At 38.5% G+C, this 23659-nt stretch overlaps 1 protein-coding gene across 2 annotated transcripts in view; it reads right to left on the bottom strand.

Moving 5' to 3' along the window:
• The window catches only part of asic1b (acid-sensing (proton-gated) ion channel 1b), a 238420-nt gene that overhangs the window by 71674 nt on the left and 143087 nt on the right, over nt 1-23659 (bottom strand). Inside the window, exon 1 of one of the 2 annotated variants that reach the window (XM_047347856.1) lies at nt 389-1620. The exons of the other annotated variant lie outside the window; for it this stretch is intronic. Within the exon in view, the coding sequence (XP_047203812.1) occupies nt 389-1045 (657 nt within the window). The 5' untranslated portion in view covers nt 1046-1620. Of the gene's footprint in view, nt 1-388; nt 1621-23659 lie in introns of those variants that run through there. 2 annotated transcript variants of the gene reach the window in all.

Raw genomic sequence — 23659 nt, 5'->3', positions numbered from 1 at the left:
AGAGAAACATTTTTATTTACAGCAATGGCTTAGGAATGTGAGTGGATGGCCCCACAGGAATAAACACTTTACTCTGCATCAGTACAAGATGTTCCTGAACAGCGACAAAGAATAAACTACAGCTTCCTTCACTGGAAGGTTCAACTGGATCAGATTCTTTTTATCATAGGAAATACAGCAGAAGTTACAAATAAAATCCCGTTTTTGCTTTTCTGAATGTTTCTTGGATTGAATTCCAGTTTATGATGATCATATTTAATGTAAGCCATCAGTAAAAACTTTATTAAATAATAATAAACATTGGAAGCTTTAAATTTGGAGGGTTATACTTCTAAAAAGATCACACTAAACCAAAATGTTTAAAAATCTAGTTGTTGCAGTGATTTACCTCTCTGAAGTTCTCTGTGCCACACTCCAACCCCCTGAAGCTACAGTCCAGCAGCATGTCATCAATGCGATGTCGGGTGCGGTTGTAGAACTCATCAAGGCTGAAACGTGACCCAAGTGGGCGGTCCGGCTCCGGAGCCAACGGAAAACCCGGAGCCATGCCTTCCTCAAACCCCAGCAAGGGGCCCATGAAGATCAGGTCACTGTAGCTCATCTGAGACTTGCGAATGAAGTTGAAATTGCATATGGTGATAGCAGGGAAGGTCATATTGTTGGCCACCCTCTCATCCAGCATGGTGATGTGGTCATATTGGCGATAGTATATAGCCCTGTCAACCACCTGGTATAGGAAAGCGGACAGCGCCGTGGTGAAGACCACCGCCCACAAACCCTGACGAACACCAAACTTCTTTTCCTCAACAAATATGTGGTTGGCTCCATGTAGCGAGCAGCCGCTACAGAAAGTGGCCAGGTCATCCACGTCACTGACTTCATCCTCGTCTTCAGCGCAATCATTGTCCAGGTAGTCCTGAGAGCCCCCATCGCTGTAGTCCTGCTTTATACGCTTGTAGTAATCGTCAAAACCATCTTTACCGTATCCTCTGCTGGGCTCATCATCGGTGGAAAATGAGATGGTGCACATGATCCGGACCGGCATGGTGGCAGGATTTAACAAAATCAGTTACACACGGGGATGAGGAATCAACTAAAGATGGGGACACAGTCCTCAAAAAGTCTAAAAGTGTTAGGGATCTTCTTCGACTGTTATAGACTTTAGGTAATCCTTGAAACAGATGAGAAAAAATAAAGTCTGTAGTTCAAAGCCAGCCACTTTGCCAGGTGAGATGGTAATCAAACACGGGACAATTCAAAGTCAAACATAATCGGCAAATGAGCTAAGAGGCAAATCAAAGGCTCTTCCCAACACCATTCATATGCTGGGATTTGTCCTTGTGAGCAGGGGGCAGACCCATTCCTTCGAGCGATTTCCAAAGAGGGAAGAAAAAAAATAGAAGAAACAGGAGGGGGGGAAGGAGGAAGACAGGAAAGAAAGGGAGACAGTGTTGCGATGCACGACACAGAATATTCCCATAAGGCCCAGCTACAGGTCATCAAGCTGGGGCAGAGTTTCACCATTTACAAGAAAAAAAGGCTTGACGCAGAGGCATGAGCCTGAATTTAGAGCTGCAAAAGCACTAAAGAGGCTTCTAAATTTCTGCTGATTTTAATGTTCAGACTGTCTACATACATCCTTTGAAAAAAAAAAAAAAAGATCTCAGCACAGTTTTGCAATCAGATCCATGTGATACTCAGTCATTACTGAACCATAGCTGAGAGAAGAAATGTGCCAATTTTAAAGGTGGAAAAATAAACTCATCTTTTTATGGCTGACCTCCTAATAAACTTTAAGACAATCCAGGAAACAGGAGCATCAAGTTCAAGCAGGATGGCCAGTCATACACAAAGCTATTAGGGAGCAAACTGCATGCAGAAAAGTCAAAGAATTGAATCAGCAGTTTCATTGGCTCAATGTTATTTGAATCTAATGGCTCATTTTACCATCAGAACCAGCTAAAATTACATAACCCTAACATTGCTGCAAGCACTTCTGTGCAAAACAGATTAACTGAAAGCAAATATGTACAAGCAGTGGAGAAGAAAACATCTTAGAAGGATCCTCTCATGATTGAATATGGTGATAAATGCATATTCCCAGAGGTGCTGGTGCTGACTGGGTTATGAAAAGGAAACGTATGAGACCTATCCATCTGTATTGATCCAGCTCCATTAGACAAGGAGAGATTATTTTCAGAAACATGATGGTGGTAGAAAATGAAATGCTAGACACAACTAAAGGGAAGGCTGCACCCTTTACAATAAATTCCTAATTATGTCATATAAGACCTCAAAGAAGCAGACATATTAAACCTGTAAGACCAATATAAAACACATTACATAGACCAATACACTTTGTTAATCCTTTAAAACACAGTCTGTCTGGAGCGGGGCAATTATATCATGTGTGAGGGTGAGAATGGCTGCAGCTTGGGTCAATATGTGCTTAGCTGAAGCTGTGAAGGCTATTTGTCACAGAGCAAACAAAACAGTCAAATTGGCCTTAATCATGTCATATCTTGAAGTTCGCTCACCAGCCTCGTGGCCTGATATTGTATTAGGGATCAGTAGATAGCCTTCAGCATCTGTCTTGACCTAACAAGAAGGTCACAGGGCTCCCTTGGCTGCAGCCCCAGGGCCTTTAGCAGCATGAATTATTACACATGCTTCCACATCCTGGATTTTTCACAAGGCAGAGAGTTGTGAAACCGCTGTGGAGAAACATCTTCAGATCAGTGAGCCTCTGAGTCCATCCGTTTCCTCTTTCCAACACCGTCTTACTTCGTGTCAGCACAGCTAGACTGATGCACATAGGGTTGTTACAAGCCTGTTTATTCTGGCATCTATGAGAAAAAAAATCATATCATGTTATGTATGTTTCCAACAGCCTTTTCTCTTTTGTTCCTTTCATGTCTCTCTTTACTTTCACATCACTCTCACTCTGCCATTTGCAGGCTGGTATCCACAAGGGGGCAACAGCGGCACATCTAATCCTGCAGCCTTCCCTCAAGGTAGAATCCTTTCCTATGATTTTGTAATTGAAAGTTTTGAATAAAACAAAACAGTTGCTTTAAAATGGACTAAAATTAAACCGTATTAATCAGTAAAACTCATAAACTGTAGAAAAATAAGGCATAACTGCTAACACTATTGAGCTAGCCTTTATTATTTAGGACCTAGCGATCAGAGCTGTGGGGTTTCAAAGCAGAAATAAATTATCCAAACCTATCAGATAAAAGATTTATGTTTCAAAAATTAATATGAATAGATTTTATATCTTCATCAAGAAATGTCTTTATAAAACTTCCTAAAAGTTCGCTATCCCTATACCTAAAATCTAAATTATTATTCTCCTATACTTTCATGTATTCTCCTGATTATAACCCATCTAAATTAAAAATACTTGCTACGAATATAAAATGGAAAAGTCTTGCTTTGATTGGTTTTAGCTTTCTTGGACAAGAATAACAGATAAACCCTTCCAAACACTTTCGCATTGGGTCAAAAGGTGGCAGTGCTGTGTTACACTGCGAGACTCATCGGTCACAGCCATGGCCCGTACCCCTGGGGCCAAGATTTCAACAAGGCCGCATGCATTTCGCCATGGTCAGAGAGGGACATGGGGCAGATGAGAGGAGAGGTTTAACGCTCCCTTTCAAGTCCCTCTCACCAGCTCCGTTTACAGCCAGGATCGACCTGGCGTTGCCATGGATACATCCAGGCCGTCAGCAAGAGGGGATGCACAAAGCCCATTACAGAACATGTATCCAGTCTGTCTCTCTCTCTCTCTCTCTCTCTCTCACACACACACACACACATGCATAGACACAACCCAGAGGAAAAACAAAGAGAGTATCCATGCATACAAACACGTAAACAGACTTGATGGAAGTGTGATGCTTTCAGGTGAATTCTGTTGATTTTCTCAAATCTGACAACTTTGAATTAGAACTGAGAAAAAAAAAAAAAAGGAAAAGTCAAAGAAAAATAAAGATATTACAAACCAGGCAGTGATATTACTAGCTCGGAGGCAGTGTTCAATCAATAGTCCAGAATTCATCTTCTTGTGCCATTTTGGGATTTTCTGTGGATTTGTGGTGTGTTGGAAACACAATGAGTGAGCAAACAGGATCTGAGCCATCCCATTCTCTGAAGAGGGGAAGGTAGGTTGAGGGTCAGGCCAAAGGAGATTAAACTCAAAAACAGTGTGTCCTGTTCACCTTTGAAAGGAAGCTGCTGCTATCTGGGGGTCATTCTCAGAAAAACTCAGAGAAAACAACGTGAAGAAAACAATGACCTGATTATTTAGCTGAGATGTTGTTACGTAACACCACATTTCTCATTTTGAACACTGCCGAGGTGATATACAACTTAATGACCTGGAGCACAACAAGATGGATTTGACCTTCTGGCATGAAACAATTATGCAGAGTCGTGCTTTGACAAGTTTCAGTAAGGCGTCCTTGCAGTAGACAACATATACAGACACACATTTGTTGGTACCCTTTCAATATTGAAAACATCGCATTTTATTTGTCCTACAATTTTTACATGAATGACACTTAGCATTTGACCACTTAATCAGTTGAATACTAAATATAATTAAACAAATGAGAATAGCATGGACAAAAAAGATGTTATCCTGAAATGTAATATTGAAAGCCAGCCCCATTTGCAGCAATCTCTTCAAACAAGCAATCTACGATCTTCACAATGAGAAGTCTACATTTACTAACAAGTAGTTTGATCCACTCTTCCTTAGGAAACTGCTCAAGCTGCCTCAGGTTCAAAGAGTATCATCTCCACACTAGAAGTTTCACATCTTTCATCAATGTTCAATAGGATGAAGATTAAGTTCATTAATCATTTAAGAACAATCAGTTTTTTCCATTCACACATCCCTATGTGCTTTTAGCCACGTCATCCAGTGGCAAGATTCTGCTCTGCTTTCTGACACTGGGCAGTTTGTTTCGCTCTAGGAAGCCTTGAGAGTCTTGAGAGTTCATTTTGCCCTGTGCACACTTAAGGTACCTCGTAACAGATGGTGCAAAAAACTAAACTTTTGTCTTATTAGTGCAAAGGATATACTTTCAGAAACCTAGGGACTTGTCAAGAGACATTTTGGTAAATTTCAGTATGGCTTTTTTTCTTTCAGTACTGAAGCCCTTCTCAGTCTTCTTTCATTAAGTCCAATATGGTTCAAAATAGTGTGATTAGAAAGTGATTCACCTTCACCTCAGAGATCAGCTAGTAACATTTGGATAGTTTCCTTGGCTCTTTTACTACCATTCAAGCTATCCATCTGATCAACCTGGGATTGCACTTAGTCTTGCATTCAATTCTTCTTACTAATATTTGCAGCTGTGGTCACAGGAACATGAAGCTCCTAGGATATGGTCTTGTGACCTTTACCTTTATGACCATTTGTTGATCATCGGTCACCAATGACAATGAACGACAAATGAAAACTGCAATGTTTTATACCTTAACACATGTAGAATGTTTATGTGCAGAAGTACAGGGGTTTGACAATGAAACTGAAACACCTGTCATTTTAGTGTGGGAGGTTTCATGGCTAAATTGGACCAGCCTGGTAGCCAGTCTTCATTGATTGCACATTGCACCAGTAAGAGCAGAGTGTGAAGGTTCAATTAGCAGGGTAAGAGCACAGTTTTGTTCAAAATATGGAAATGCACACAACATTATTGGTGACATACCAGAGTTCAAAAGAGGACAAATTGTTGGTGCACGTCTTGCTGGCGTATCTGTGACCAAGACAGCAAGTCTTTGTGATGTATCAAGAGCCACGGTATCCAGGGTAATGTCGGCATACCACCAAGAAGGACGAACCACATCCAACAGGATTAACTGTTGACGCAAGAGGAAGCTGTCTGAAAGGGATGTTCGGGTGCTAACCCGGATTGTATCCAAAAAACATAAAACCACGGCTGCCCAAGTCACGGCAGAATTAAATGTGCACCTCAACTCTCCTGTTTCCACCAGAACTGTCCGTCGGGAGCTCCACAAGGTCAATATACACAGCCGGGCTGCTATAGCCAAACCATTGGTCACTCATGCCAATGGCAAACGTCGGTTTCAATGCTGCAAGGAGCGCAAATCTTGGGCTGTGGACAATGTGAAACATGTATTGTTCTCTGATGAGTCCACCTTTACTGTTTTCCCCACATCCAGGAGAGTTACGGTGTGGAGAAGCCCCAAAGAAGCGTACCACCCAGACTGTTGCATGCCCAGGGGACTACCGAACCATTCTTGAGGACCATGTGCATCCAATGGTTCAAACATTGTATCCTGAAGGCGGTGCCGTGTATCAGGATGACAATGCACCAATACACACAGCAAGACTGGTGAAAGATTGATTTGATGAACATGAAAGTGAAGTTGAACATCTACCATGGCCTGCACAGTCACCAGATCGAAATATTATTGAGCCACTTTGGGGTGTTTTGGAGGAGCAAGTCAGGAATCGTTTTCCTCCACCAGTATCACGTAGTGACCTGGCCACTATCCTGCAAGAAGAATGTCTTAAAATCCCTCTGACCACTGTGCAGGACTTGTATATGTCATTCCCAAGACAAATTTATGCTGTATTGGCTGCAAGAGGAGGCCCTACTCCATACTAATAAATTATTGTGGTCTAAAACCAGGTGTTTCAGTTTCATTGTCCAACCCCTGCATGTGCTCAATGAAACATTTTGTAGCTCACTTTAAAGAGCAAAACCAAAACAAAACAGACAGGAATCCCAGCTATCACTGAACTCTGCTAATTGGGAACATTAAGGTTTCTCATGCAGCCACAGTGGAAAGAGAAAGGTGGACCGAATCAAAGTTTTCTTTCAGTGTTTTTCAACAGCGATAAGGTTCATACAGTAACTCATTCCACACAGAACTTACTCACCTGAAACGTCTTCAAGCCTAACGAAACATCACATATATTGGAGAAAAATCAGCTGTTCCAAATTGCTACCTTTAGCATCCAATCAGCCCAAACTCTGTACATCTTAGAAAGTGCAAGTAGGAGGAATCTCAGTTGATGAGATTTTCCTAACCGCTGCACACTCTGCATTCAGGTACAACTCTGACCATACAGTGCCACGTTCCCACGAAGCTTATGCCATGCCTGTGAGTGGCATGGTAACGCTACAACTGTGCTTGAAAGTGTTGTAGGAAGAAGAGCATGGCGGGAACAACGGACGCAGGAGTGAGAGCGTAGTTTTCCAACTCGCGGTAGAGGAACAAAAGATGTTAATGTAAAATCAACAAAAAAAAGTTAGTTTCTGAAACAACTGCAACTCTAAAGTCAACGATTGTTGTTGTTGGCAGGATAGCTCATGCGTGTTATAAGAGAGAGATGAGGCCTAAGTTAACACGCATACACAAACCCACCAGTTTGTAGTGGTTTAAGCAGTCAGGGCTGTCCACACCAAGCCACCACAGCGGGTGGCTTCAAACTTTCCTACTCTGGTAGCAAGTTTCAAATGTAGTCAGTTTTGATGCCACTTTGTCTCTCAATCCCAGCTTCATTTGGATGGAGTTGTGGAAAAGTCAAAACAACTCCAAATTGGTTTAAACATGTTTTTTACTTAAATATGCACAGTCTGTTTCTAAACCTCTACATTGATCCTTTTCAAGTATATTGTATAATCTATCTATCCAGGCATTGGCTATGCCTGTGTAAACTTCTTTATTCATTGAAAACAATTCAACCTAATCTCCAGTCAGTTCTATGCTTTCCACATTTTTAAAGTTTCACAACATTATAAAATCAAATTACTTTCAGAAACTAGTCTCTGTACTGCTAACTGAATCAAAATGATCATATATTCCTGTTAATTTTCTAGACTGAAACATACCGTAACCACAACGAAATATGACATGAAACCCCAATATGTAGCTAACCATTATTTTCATGTACCATTACACTCCTACAAACTACCCAGTCACCAGTTTGCTGCTTTTAAATATGCTAAATGGGCAATTTAAAAACTCAAGACTATTACGAATCAGAAAAAGGCAGACCCAAGATTCAGCCAGACACAGTACTGAAAATTTAAAGGTTTATTCAGCCACAGGAAAACGTTACTCAGGTAAAACTCCACACAGCTTCCGGGAATCACTGGGGCATAAAGAGGGATTAGTGACTTGTAGTCTCTCCAGATATTACAGGGATCAGAAAAGCCACTAACCTGCTTTTGCCTTGAGTAGAACTTGAAACCCAGAGGGGAAACCTCAGTGGGCAGCAGGCAGTGATCTCCACAGCACAGGTAAGATGTGACTTCAGGCTGAATAATCCAAGGGCAAGGCTGGCTCAATAATCCGAGGACAGAAACAGGGTCAATGATCGGAACAAGAGGCGTCAGTCAAGGGGCAGGCAGAGGCATAAACCAGATGAAGGAAACAGGGTCAAAACCAAAATCCAAATAGTCCGACAGGGAGCAGGCACAGAGGCAAAAATCCAAAAGGCAAGGCAAGGTCAAGAACAATGATCAGACAGGAAGGACCGCTGGATATCTACTCACACGAATGGCTTTCAAAAATCTGGCACCATCTGCTTGTCAGAGTCAGTATATATCAAGGAAGACACAGGTGCTTGGCATTCCACAGATTGCACTACACTGCAGCAGCCACCAGGTGCATCTAATCTGCTGATTGCAGCCAGGGAGACAGGGTAGAGCAGACGTGCCAGAATCATAACAAAGACACCTGTGACACTCATTAGGTTTTAACACTTAGGTAAGAACATGGCTTTAATGCAAGCATGGACAATCTCTACAGAGGTCCCAACAAATCTGCCCAGATTTATTTAACTTATTTTTGTAAAATAAACAACTTTCTTTCACTGTTCTATCAGTTTTTTTAAAATCACATACAATACTAAAGGCATTCAGGTACATGCTGGACAACAGTGTTTAACTGAAGTACTTTCAGAAGAAATAAAGGATTAGTTAAATATGATGTATGGACACACAAAGTGTCCAGGTCTGTATATGCTCTAGAAAAAAAGTTAAAAAGAGAAAAAAATGAACTGCTAAATATTCCTGGTCTGTTTGTCTATTATCTTATGCTTAAATGAAAAAAACCTGACTGACTTAGCCAAAGCACAAATATTTCAGCTGTATAATAAATTATATAAATATGATCAAATCATATATGCAGATAAATTATTCAGTCATCAAGATTTTTGATGGAGTTTATTTTTCACTGGGAACCAGTGAACCCAACTGATGAATGAGACTTTTTCAGCCAGCAAACAATGTTTTAGTGGCATTTAATTGTGATGCAAACTAAAGCCAAAGATGACTTCAAACATTTGTTCATATGCAGGCGAGCTGCAGGAGGTGATGGATGCTGAATCTCAAGTGGTGCTGATATTTATGACATACTTGAAATTCACACTATGAGGTCGCAGATGTTTGATGAGAACAAGCAGTTCACAGCCTGACAAGTGCATCTAGTGTTTAAAATTGTAAACAGACCGTGTAACATGCAAATACATCAATGTTTTTTAAGGTCAGCGCAATTAGTGCTGCATGGAAGTTAGGGATGGGGTTCCAGCAGTGATAGACAGCAGGAATCAGTGGAGACATGATACGCCTGGTTTTGAGATCAATAAAATCCATAAAAGCACAGGCCTGTTCTGATCGCAGTTGAGCACGAGGATCTCCTCTTCCTGCTGGGTATGATTGACGTGTCAAACGTAAACAGAGCTGGATCAGAGGCAAGAATAGAAGCTCTCTGATTGGTTCTGTTCTGCTGCATTACAATGGTGTCAGCAGCCTTTCGAATGTGTTTATCACTTGGACTAACCCATTACCCTCACAGTGAGGCCCATTTATTCCCTGACTTTCATTTCTACTTATCAGAGCCAACCTTTATTCAGTCTGTTTTTAATTCTTCCTGAGTTTACCTACTTATATTACCTTTTATCAATAAACTGATATGATATAAGTGTCAAGAGGGATGCAGTTATCAAGCAGAACTGTTAATATACACTGCTCAAAAAAATAAAGGGACGACTCAAATAACACATCCTAGATCTGAAAGAAAGAAATATTCTCATTGAATACTTTGTTCTGTACAAAGTTAAATGTACTGACAATAAAATCACACAAAAATCATTAATGGAAATCAAATTTATTAACCAATGGAGGCCTGGATTTGGAGTCACACACAAAATTAAAGTGGAAAAACACACTATAGGCTGATCCAACTTTGATGTAATGTCCTTAAAACAAGTCAAAATGAAGCTCAGTATTGTGTGTGGCCTCCACGTGCCTCTATGACCTCCCTACAATGCCTGGACATGCTCCTGATGAGACGGCGGATGGTCTCCTGAGGGATCTCCTCAAAGACCTGGACTAAAGCATCCACCAACTTCTAGACAGTCTGTGGTGCAACGTGACATTGGTGGATGGAGCAAAACATGATGTCCCAGATGTGCTCAATCGGATTCAGGTCTGGGGAACGGGCGGGCCAGTCCATAGCTTCAATGTCTTCATCTTGCAGGAACTGCTGACACACTCCAGCCACATGAGGTCTAGCATTGTCCTGCATTAGGAGGAACCCAGGCCCAACCGCACCAGCATATGGTTTCACAAGAGGTCTCATCTCGGTACCTAATGGCAGTCAGGCTACCTCTGGTGATCACATGGAGGGCTGTGCGGCCCTCCAAAGAAATGCCACCCCACACCATTACTGACCCACTGCCACAACGGTCATGCTGAAGGATGTTGCAGGCAGCAGATCGCTCTCCATGGTGTCTCCAGACTCTGTCATGTCTGTCACATGTGCTCAGTGTGAACCTGCTTTCATCTGTGAAGAGCACAAGGCGACAGTGGCGAATTTGCCAATCCTGGTGTTCTCTGGCAAATGCCAAGCGTCCTGCACAGTGTTGGGCTGTGAGCATAACCCCCATTCGTGGATGTCGGGTCCTCATACCATCCTCATGGAGTCGGTTTCTAACCATTTATGCAGACACATGCACATTTGTGGTATGTTGGAGGTCATTTTGCAGGACTCTGGCAGTGCTCCTCCTGTTCCTCCTTGCACAAAGGCAGAGGTAGCGGTCCTGCTGCTGGGTTGTTGCCCTCCTACGGCCTCCTCCACGTCTCCTGGTAGCACCTCCAGGCTCTGGACACTACGCTGACAGACACAGCAAACCTTGCCACAGCTCACATTGATGTGCCATTCTGGATGAGCTGCACTGCCTGAGCCACTTGTGTGGGTTGTAGAGTCTGTCTCATGCTACCACGAGTGTGAAAGCACCACCAACATTCAAAAGTGACCAAAACAGCCAGAAAGCATAGGTACTGAGAAGTGGTCTGTGGTCCCCACCTGCAGAACCACTCCTTTATTGAGTGTGTCTTGATAATCGCCAAAGATTTCCCCCTGTTGTCTATTCCATTTGCACAACATCACATGAAATTGATTGTCAATCAGTGTTGCTTCCTAAGTGGACAGTTTGATTTCACAGACGTTTGATTTACTTGGAGTTATATTGTGTTGTTTAAGTGTTCTATATTATTTTCATAAAGCCATATCATCAGTAGCTGGAAGTCACTCGAGCAATCCTAAAACTAGTATCAATGATTCTCAGCTTGCATGAAAAACCTCCATACATACCAATACATACTCAGCAGACTCTCTCCAGATGATGACACTTAATCAATCTGCTCTAAGGCCTTTTAATAGTCAGTGGGGCACATCCTTTTGGGGGTTTTCACTATCATCTTGCATTTATATTCATATTAGAAGACTTGGTCAGGATGCCCATTGAAAGTCAAGGACCTCTTCTTCAGCTCAGACATAATGTGTCTCTTTCTGTCTCGTCATTTACGCTGTCTGACACCGATGCAAATACCTCGCCGGATGTACGTGACGACTATGGTATTCATTGTATAACTCCTTTTATAGTTAAAAGATGTAGTAGGATGGAGGACAACTTCTCAGACTTATTATTTTCATAGTTTAACAAATATCACACTGATACTAATGTCCTCATTAAATTATTGTATATCTACCTTTTCACTACAATAGTGCAGTGAAAAAGACTGAAATCGGAGCAAAAGTAATAAATTCAGTCCTTTCACAGTGGCAACCTTTAAATTTTACACCCTTTATTCCAACTCACAAGAGATATAAAAGTTTAGACTCAGGTTACTTTAGTTATATATATTCTGTTTCATAGCACATACAAGGGTTGGACAATGAAACTGAAACACCTGGTTTTAGACCACAATAATTTATTAGTATGGAGTAGGGTCTCCTTTTGCAGCCAATACAGCCTCAATTTGTCTTGGGAATGACATATGCAAGTCCTGCACAGTGGTCAGAGGGATTTTAAGCCATTCTTCTTGCAGGATAGTGGCCAGGTCACTACGTGATACTGGTGGAGGAAAACGTTTCCTGACTTGCTCCTCCAAAACACCCCAAAGTAGCTCAATAATATTTAGATCTGGTGAATGTGCAGGCCATGGGAGATGTTCAACTTCACTTTCATGTTCATCAAACCAATCTTTCACCAGTCTTGCTGTGTGTATTGGTGCATTGTCATCCTGATATACGGCACCGCCTTCAGGATACAATGTTTGAACCATTGGATGCACATGGTCCTCAAGAATGGTTCAATAGTCCTTGGCAGTGACGCGCCCATCTAGCAGAAGTATTGGGCCAAGGGAATGCCATGATATGGCAGCCCAAACCATCACTGATCCACCCCCATGGCTTCCCTCTGGGCATGCAACTTTCTGGGTGGTACGATTCTTTGGGGCTTCTCCACACCGTAACTCTCCCAGATGTGGGGAAAACAGTAAAGGTGGACTCATCAGAGAACAATACATGTTTCACATTGTCCACAGCCCAAGATTTGCGCTCCTTGCACCATTGAAACCGACGTTTGGCATTGGCATGAGTGACCAAAGGTTTGGCTATAGCAGCCCGGCCGTGTATATTGACCCTGTGGAGCTCCTGACGGACAGTTCTGGTGGAAACAGGAGAGTTGAGGTGCACATTTAATTCTGCCGTGATTTGGGCAGCCGTGGTTTTATGTTTTTTGGATACAATCCAGGTTAGCACCCGAACATCCCTTTCAGACAGCTTCCTCTTGCGTCCACAGTTAATCCTGTTGGATGTGGTTCGTCCTTCTTGGTGGTATGCCGACATTACCCTGGATACCGTGGCTCTTGATACATCACAAAGACTTGCTGTCTTGGTCACAGATACGCCAGCAAGACGTGCACCAACAATTTGTCCTCTTTTGAACTCTGGTATGTCACCCATAATGTTGTGTGCATTTCCATATTTTGAACAAAACTGTGCTCTTACCCTGCTAATTGAACCTTCACACTCTGCTCTTACTGGTGCAATGTGCAATCAATGAAGACTGGCTACCAGGCTGGTCCAATTTAGCCATGAAACCTCCCACACTAAAATGACAGGTGTTTCAGTTTCATTGTCCAACCCCTGTACTTCTGCACATAAACATTCTATATGTGTTAAGGTATAAAACATTGCCGTTTTCATTTGTCGTTCATTGTCATTGGTGACTGATGACCAACAAATGGTCATAAAGGTAAAGGTCACAAGACCATATCCTAGGAGCTTCATGTTCCTGTGACCACAGCTGCAAATATTAGTAAGAAGAATTGAACGCAAGACTATGTGCAATCCCAGGTTGATCAGATGGATAGCTTGAATGGTAGTAAAAGAGCCAAGGAAACCATCCAAATGTTACTAGCTGATCTCTGAGGTGAAGGTGAATCACTTTCTAATCACACTATTTTGAACCATATTGCTAATTGAACCTTCACACTCTGCTCTTACTGGTGCAATGTGCTATCAATGAAGACTGGCTACCAGGCTGGTCCAATTTAGCCACGAAATCTCCCACACTAAAATGACAGGTGTTTCAGTTTCATTGTCCAACCCCTGTAAGTCTTAATTATAATTAAGACCTTAATTATAAAACAGTAAAACTTAGTGTGAAGAGATATAATTTTAAGGGAGATTTGATAGGAAAGATCCCCATAATCATCAGTAAATAGAGTACTTGAAAAGGAGACAACAATATGTACACTTATGGCTTGCAATTTCTACCTCTAAATAAAATTTTGTGACATTAAAAAAAAAAAAAAAATATATATATATATATATAAATATATTGAAAGTTATTTATACCTTATTTTTGGTGATGAACTTAAAGTCTTTGAGGTTGGAAGACCTCCTTGCCATCGCCCTAATCTTTAGCTCCCTCCATGGGGTCTCTATTGGATTTAGGTCGGCACTCAGGCTGGGCCACTCCAAAAAGTTAATAAAAGTTCCAGTCAGGAGAAACATGTTGGTCAAAGTAAAAAATTAGTTTATGCCTATATCTGCTGGGTGTATGACAAATATTGGGCTTAGATGTATCTAAACTTGTTTATAGAATGTTGTAAACACTTTGACAACAAAAACACACATTTTTCCCAAAATAAAGTTCCTTCTGCTTCACTTTTGTTTTGTGGCACACTGTCTAAATCCAGAACTCAGTAGCCAAAAACTAAATTCAAGAAAGAATATAATTATTTTATAATAACATTACACAAGCAGAAGTAAAATGTATGGTGCAGTAAAAATATTCCCAATACTATTAATAAAAGATTTGGGCCCCACAACCAAATCAATGAATTCCGTTGTTCCAATCAATTCCATGGCTGCAGGTATATAAAGTTTGGTGTGGAGAAACATACCTGGCCGTCCGTGGGCCAGGACAGGCTGAGGCTGCTCGAACCGGTCGGCGGAGCGCGAAACTTCGATCTGAAAACGCTGGTCTACTTAGAACCCCACAGTGGTAGAAATTATTTACTTTTGGAAGTGGCAGTAAAAGGCATAAACTGGTATGTGAATGGTTCAGAATGGATACACAGGAGGACAATATGGACTTTGATGAATGGACGCCAGTAAGTAGAGGGAGAGGACGCGGAAGAGGTAAAGCAGAAGAAGGAAAAATGTTAGACAGCCAAAGGAGTAAAAGAGAGCTGGAAGTAAACAGTTCTGAAGAAGAGAGAGTAGTTAGGAGGAAAATCGGAAGGGAAGAATGTAAAATAATATTAAAGATAAAAAATGAAGAAGAAAAAAAGAACCTGAGTCCTATTTCACTATCTAGAGAAATAAAAAAAAAGATAGGAGATGTTGAAATGGTGAAGGTCTTGAGAGATGGAAATATACTGGTGTTGTGTAAAACCAAAGAACAAAGAAGAAAGGCTTTACAAATTGAAAACATTTGCAAGAAAACGGTGACAGAGAGGAAGATTATAGGAGAAGATAAAATCATTCGGGGGGTAATTTATGGCATTCCTCTGGAGGAAGATATAGACAAGTAAAAAAAAAGCATTGTTGGTGCAAAGATAAAAAATCTCAAAAGACTGACAAAAAATATAAATGGTGAAAGAGTAGGAAGCCTGTCAATTTTAATAGACTTTGAAGAAAAGGTGTTGCCACAAAATGTTAAAATAGGATATCTGAGTTTTTCTGTGAGGCCTTTCATTCCTCCACCACTAAGATGTTTTAAATATCAGAGATATGGTCATATAGCAGCTGTCTGTAAAGGAAAAAAAAGATGTCCAAAGTGTGGAGAAGATCACAGAATTGAAGATTGTGGGGAAGAAGTGCAGGAAAAATGTTGCAATTGTGGAGGGCAACATAGAGTTACATTCGGGGGATGTGAGGTAAGGAAGAAAGCAAAAGAAATCCAACAAATTAAAATGACTAAAAACATAAGCTATGCCGAAGCAGTCAAAAATGTACAGAAAGAAAGATCAAGGGATGAAGGTCAAATTAGGACTCCAGATTATCAACAAAGAAAAGTAGAATCAGAGGAAACTGTTACAATGTCTGTGGAAAAACTGATATTTGTAGCTTATGTCATTAACTGCACTGAACAGGCTAAACACAAAGCAGAAAAGATTAAAATAATAGTCAGAGGAACAGAAAAGTTCTTAGGGTTTAAAGAAGGATCTTGGGAAAACATTAATAAAAAGTTGGAAACAGATGGGAGGCAAGGAGGAACCCCAGCTGATAGAAACATATGATAATATTACAGTGGAATGCAAGAAGTTTAATAGCTAATGGACAGGAATTTAAAGGGTATATAGATGGAATTGAAGAAAAACCAGAAATTATATGTATACAGGAGACGTGGTTAAAGCCAAACCTAGATTTTGTGTTTAAAGGGTTTAATAGTATCAGAAGGGATAGAATAGAAGGAAGTGGAGGAGGATGTGGAATATTTATAAAAGAAGGGATACAATATCAGATATTAGGAAACGGTAAAAATTTATAATACATAGTAGTTGAAATTTACAATAAAAAAGAAAAATGTAAGATAATAAATTTTTATAATCCATGTAAAATATTATCATTTGAGTTGATGGATAAATTAATGGGATACTTAGAAGGAAAAGTAATCTGGTGTGGAGATTTAATGCTAACAGCACATTATGGGGAAAATGTAATGATAAAAAGTTATTGAAGAAATAATGGAAATAAAAAATTTGGTATGTATAAATGATGGAAGAGGAACAAGAATTAATGTAAAAATAGGTACAGAGTCTGTGATTGATTTAACAATAGTATCAAATTGTTTAGCCAATAACTGTGAGTGGGACATTGACAAAGATACAACAGTAGGCAGTGATCATTACCCCATTAAAATCATAACAGGAATATTAATAAATAACAGGAATACAGGATTATATAAAAGATGGAACTTTAATAAGGCTGATTGGGAAAAATTTTAATATTTAAGTCAAAAGAAATTGGAAGAAATAGATGAGTCAATTGATATAAATAGTTTAAATATAAATATCTGTAAAAAAATCTTACAGGCTGCAGAAGAATCAATAAAAAAAGGAGGAAGAAAGAACGATAAAACAATTGTGCCATGGTGGACAAAAGATTGTAGTGAAGTAATAAAATTAAGAAATAAAGCATTTAAAATGTTAAAAAGTAACCCAATTTATCAGAATCTAATTGAGTACAAAAGAAAGCAGGCAAAGGTAAGAAAGATAATTAAACATGCAAAAAGAGAATATTGGAGAAACTTTTGTAATACCGTAGGGAGAGAAACAAAATTTGATCAAATTTGGAAAACGATTAAAAGAATGAAGGGTATTAGAAAAGAATATGGATATCCTATATTAAAAATAGATAATATAACTATAACGGAAGATAAAGAAAAAGCAGAAATATTAGCTAAAACATTTAGTAACATTCATAGTTCAAATAATATTAGTGAAAAGGGGAAGAAAGGTAGGGAAATCACAAAGATGAAATATAAAGAATTAATGCAAAATAATGTGGATACAAATAAATTAATAAATGAACCATTTACACAAGGAGAATTGAACTTTGTAACCAGGAAAACAAAAAATACATCACCTGGAAAAGATCAAATGTACTATACGATGATAGAACATCTTAATGACAAAGCAAAAGACAAAATATTAGAATTATACAATAAAGTCTGGGAGGAGGGAGAGCTGCCACAGAGCTGGAAGGAAGCAATAATTGTTCCAATAGCTAAACCAGGAAAAGATAACACAAAACCAGAAAATTATAGACCGATCGCATTAACATCAAATATTTGTAAAATAATGGAAAAATGATTAATAATAGATTAACATATTATTTAAATATTAATGGGTATATATCTAGAAATCAAAATGGGTTTCGAAAAGGGAGAAGCACAAATGACTCTGCATTATGTTTAGAATATGAAATAAGGAGAGCACAAATAAACAAAGAAAATGTAGTAGCTGTATTTTTCGACATAGAAAAAGCTTATGACATGATGTGGGTTGAAGGATTATTAATTAAATGAAATAAAATGGGTATTACTGGAAAAATGTTTAACTGGATTAAATATTTTTTATCAAATAGAACAATACAAGTAAGAATTGGTCAAGAATTGTCAGGTAAATATATAATAGATAATGGTACTCCTCAAGGAAGTATTATAAGTCCGTTATTGTTTTCTATAATGATAAATGATGTATTTAAAAATATTGGTAAGGAAGTCGGTTGCTCACTATTTGCAGATGATGGAGCTATATGGAAAAGGTGTCGTAATATCAAACTTATTGAAAAGAAAATACAGGATGAGATTATTAGAATAGAACAATGGGCAAATCAATGGGTATTTAAATTCTCAGTGGAAAAAACAAAAGTAATGGTGTTTACACAGAAAAGGAAAAGAGAAAATATAAAACTAAAATTATACAATCAAGTTTTAGAACAAGTAAAAAATATAAAATTTTTAGGTATATGGTTTGATGAAAAAATTATATGGAAAGTACATATAGAAAGAATCATAGATAAATGCAAAACAATATTAAACATTATGAGATGTATGGCTGGTATTGATTGGGGAGCAGATCGAACATCATTAAAAAGAATTTATACAGGATTAATTAGATCAAATATTGATTATGGAAGTATAATTTATGGATCAGCAGCAAACACTCATCTTATAAAATTAGACGATATACAACATCAAGCTTTAAGAATTTGTACAGGAGCAATCAGAACCAGTCCAATAGCAGTACTTCAGGTAGAGATGGGAGAGATGCCATTAGATCTAAGAAGGAAACAGTTAGCAATAAATTACTGGATAAACTTACAAAGCAATAATCCGGATCATCCCACACGTGATATTTTAAAACCATGCTGGGAAAAATAAAAAAAAACAAGTTAAGAGTTTTGGTTGGATTATCAATAGTATAGCAGAAAAATTTCAAATATATGAAAAAGAAATAAGTTCAATGTTGCCTTTGCCAGTAGTGTCACCGTGGCTGTTACCAGAAGCAGTGGTGGATATGGCATTGATGGAAAAGAAAAAGGATCCAAAATGTAGATTAGATTCAAGTATAATACAAGAATATATAAACAATTACTATCATTATGTCCAGATTTACACAGACGCATCAAAAACAGATGAAAAAATAGGAGTAGCATTTATAATACCAGAATTTAAAATAAAAGTAGGAAGGAGAATTACAGATGGATTATCAGTATATTCAGGAGAATTATTAGCAATATTGTTAGCAGTGCAGTGGGTGGAGGATATAAAACCATTAAAAACAATAATTTGTTCAGACTCAAGTTCAGCATTATTATGTTTAAAACATAATCATTCAGAGGGTAGACCAGACATTTTGTTGGAAATAAAACATACTTTATTTGGAATACAAAGAATGGGATTAATATTAGTGTTTTTATGGGTACCAGCACATGTAGGAGTTGGAGGGAATGAGAAGGCGGACAGGATGGCAAAGAAGGCAACACAAAACAACATTAGCTTTATAATAAATATTAGTAGGTCAGAGGCAAGAAATATAATTAAACAGAGAATCAGGAAAGAGTGGAAAAAAAGGCGGGATGTAGAAAAGAAAGGAAGATGGTTTTACAGAATCAACAAGATAGTAGGAGAAGTAAGAACAGGAAGAAGGAGCAGAAAAGAGGAAAGATTAATTACAAGATTAAGAATAGGACATACAGGACTTAATTCTACATTGTTCAAGATGAAGAAACATAATACAGGAAAATGTGATCATTGTGGAGAGGAGGAAACAATAGAACATGTAATATTGAAGTGTCAGAAATATGAACAAGAAAGAACAATTTTAAGGAGAGAATTTGTAGGTATTAAAGAAAATTTTATTTTGAGAGATACTTTGCAAAGACGTTTAGGTAGCAAGCATATTCAAATTATAATTAGATTTTTCAAGAGCACTAAATTAATAAATAGAATTTGATTGTTGTAATAGTAAATAAGATTTAAAACCATGAAGAACCACACTCCATACCAGTCGGTGGCGGTAATACACATCATAACGTTATTTGCCAACTGCCAAAAATAATACAAGAAGAAGAAGAACATACCTGGCCTCAACCTTCTTAAACACCTTTGGGATGACCTACAGCGGAGGCTGCAATTCTAGTTTTTCATCTAACAATGAAGTCACTCCTAAACCTTGTGGAAGATGGGTGGGTCCATCAACAAATTGGATCATGTAAAGGTCATCAAAGGTCATGTACATGTAAAAGTAGAGAGACAAATACTTATGGCGATATAGTGCACTTTCTATTTTTCAAAAGTTACTAAAGTAAATGTTGCAAAGCAACTTTGTACTGCCTCGGATTGGTAACACAGTTGTCTGGCAATTAGAAGGACAAACATTTAATCATTGTTATGAGTTAAAAGGTTTCTTTTTCCTTAACTTCAGTAGTATGTAGCCAGTATGGAAGAAAGCCTAGGAATCAAAAAGATAAATTTGTATTTTTTAAAAGCTTCTGCTAAAGCTTTGGAACGATAAGTGATGGACATAGTTTAGGACATTTAGTGGGCATGTGTTTTCAATCATGCTACCCATCTGGGAAATGTCTGTCAGGGATCTTCTTAGCTGTAGTGCATCTGTCACATTTACACTGCCTCTAAGAGCTCACGTGTTTCTGGTGAATATCTATTGCAAAATATTTCCCTTTTATCCAAAGGAGAATTGTGCTGACCTAAGACATGTCACAAATTTCCATTAACTTTATAGACATATTGGGCAGTTTTAAACAACCCTTAATTTTTCAGTGAACCTTGGGTGCTTTTTCACTCTTTTTCTGTCCAGTTCTTACTTCTGCCCATACCCACATATTGTGCACTGTTTGTGTTAAATATGAGGAAAGTGGAGAAGTGTTTTAAATGCATCCTTTTAGTCTAGAACTCACAGAAAGGAAACATATTTAGATTTAAAGGACAGAAAGGGATTTTCTTTATTCCCGTGTGCATCTGATTGACTACTTAACAGCATACAAAACCAAAACTGTAAGCCAACCAACCAACAAGTTACTTCCTAACATGTATCTTGTGATTGTCTTTATGTAATTATTTATCTTTTTTCACTTCCATTTTCTTCCATTCTTTGTCTTTCATTCATCACCCAAAATAAAAAGTAGGTAAAAATATGTAAAAGATGAGTTTAAACACCTTTGTCATATTGCCACTTACAGTAGCCATGATCACAAAATACCATTAACCTTAGCTGCTAGAGTACACAGCCACCTACTAACACCAGCACTGCTGAGCTAGAATTCACATATCTGCTTTAATCAAGGCTGGGGGACAAAAAACAACACACAAAAAGCAGATAATGAGGAACACGTCAGAGTCGGATACAAACTCAGTCAGTACACCGTGATGTGTACACACACACACACACACACACACACACACACACAACCACATCCGTGTTTTACTATCTTTATGAGGACTTTTCGGTTACTTCCATTGACTTCCATTCATTTTCCTTGATTTTTAGTGCATAACCCTGACCCTAACACTAACCCTAACCCTAACCAGTTTATACCTAACCCTAACAATAACTCAATTCATACCCTAGTCCTAAACCTAACCCCTGTCCCGAGAACGGAATTTGAAAAAGTGAGGACCAGAAAAATGTCCTCACTTTGCAATAAAAATACGAAAAATGGTTCTCACTCAGCAACAAGTACAAGAACACACACACACACACACACACACATTATGCAGTCATTCAATGTTTTTTTACCCAATCATTCTACTTATCAGTGAAGCATTTTCGTTACCAAAAACATTTGTCCCTACATGTGTGAAAGCTACTTTATGACTGCTAAAAAAATACTGGGAACTAGGAACCCTTTCTAACAACAAACATTTTCTCTTGTCCCATCGTCATTCTTCAGTACATAATGGACTGCGGGCTGAGGCCAGATCCACCTGCTGTCTCTTTAAAGAAAAAAACACACATAAACGTATGAGTGGTGACACCTGGTTCATCTCATTTTAGTATTCAGCGGAGAAAGGGCGGAGCTAAATGAGGGATGGGAAAAAAAAAAGAAAAACATTGAAAGAGCTGAAACAGTGGAAGAGGCAGAGGTTGGGCGCTGGATGCCAGAGCTTGAATCTATTTGTCATGTCAGATAAGATGACAAGTGCTCCAAGGGGGAGTTTATAACTAGATTATTTAGAGTACCTCAATTTATTTGCAGTAGGAGAGCCAGCTCTCACAGGGGATCTACTTATCACTTCTTGAAACAAGATTGGATTTTTGTCCATTTGCTAACCAGTTTATATAGAAACTTTGACTAAAAGTAAAAATCTGTCAGGAATGTGGATAGTTGGTGATCATTCATCCATCAGTCCATCTGCCCATCCATAGAAATCTGATTTCTTGTGAAATGTAAACAAATTTCCATCTGTTAGTGGGGACACTTACCACAGTGAAACCTTCAAATTACTAACACTATTATTATGAGTCCCTACTCTACCAAAGTAATACTGATTCCACGTTCCAAGTTTGTCTTATGAGGATTTTATATTCAAATAGCATTTTCACATTTCAATAGATACATATGTTTATGATTTGAATATTAAAAGATTAATAAATAAACAGGATAGATTCAAAGATTTGGACTAATTGATTCCTTTTGTGAAATCACCTCTATTAGTCCTTTCTTCTCTGCTGTTATTTTTTTTTTTTGGTCTTATTTAGAGAACTACTAAATAAAATATATTTCATTTTCCTTCCAACTCTGCTGAATGTCTGAATGTCATATTTGGTAAACGTTTTGCATTTTCTTTGCAGATATCTTCACTGGAATGCCAATTGTTCATTGAACAAACTGTTATTTTACTGTATGAGCTCACAAAAAAGAAAATAGAATCCCCCAACATTTACTTTGCCAACATCTAGATATCTGCAGATGGTTTTTACCAGGAATGTATTTAGGAGGCTGTGGACTTCTGGGCTAGAGTGAGTTTTGGGTCCCTACACACAACTGTGTATTTTATGGATGCAGATTGTTAGATTTATAGCAAGGCACTAATTAACTTACTGTAATTAATTAACTTGTCCATTTCACAAACTTGTATTGTTTTTCTAGAAAATGAGACTTCAATGCTACAGAATGTCTAGACTTTATACATAAAAAAATTACTTAAAACATTGTAAGAATTATGCCAGTCCTGTAAATGACATATTCACTGAAATACAACAAATCCAAAGGAGAAGGTGTAACCATGGACTTTAAAGGGGACATTTCATGCAAAATCCACTTTTTTAGCCCTTAAATACATTTTGTTGTGTACTTGGGGTCTTTGGAAGTGCAGAGGATTTGAATCAGTCTATCCAGGTGCTGCGTATATATCTTTATTTTTCAATCTATTCAGTTTTCTCTATTCCCTATTACGTTTTTGGAACAGTATTTGCTGCAGAACAGTTAAACAAGGTCATGGACTTCTAGCTAACCAATTTAGTGAATCTGGCATTTTAATTTTTCACTGTGAATCTGTAGTCAGCTCAAGTATGCTGAAGCTGCAAGTGGATAAGTCTAAATATTTGGTGGTTGGGTGTCTTGACCCACATTATTCATTACATCATCCCCCAGCCTCAGAACCTCTTGAAAGTGTAAACTACCCTCCTTAATCTAGTTAATTGATATGGATGGAGGGTGTAAATACAGTAATAACACACCATTGCCATGCATCATTTTTAAGGCGTGGTTCTACAGGTTTGTCGTCTTTATTCTCCTCTCACTCTGGGTCTGACTCTGGGTCGAACATGTAAGGATGGAT

This window comes from Girardinichthys multiradiatus, chromosome 20, assembly GCF_021462225.1.
Source record: "Girardinichthys multiradiatus isolate DD_20200921_A chromosome 20, DD_fGirMul_XY1, whole genome shotgun sequence".
Taxonomy (NCBI): Eukaryota; Metazoa; Chordata; class Actinopteri; order Cyprinodontiformes; family Goodeidae; genus Girardinichthys; species Girardinichthys multiradiatus.
Note: the sequence above shows the minus strand (reverse complement) of the source record. Positions and strands in the feature narration are given on the sequence as shown.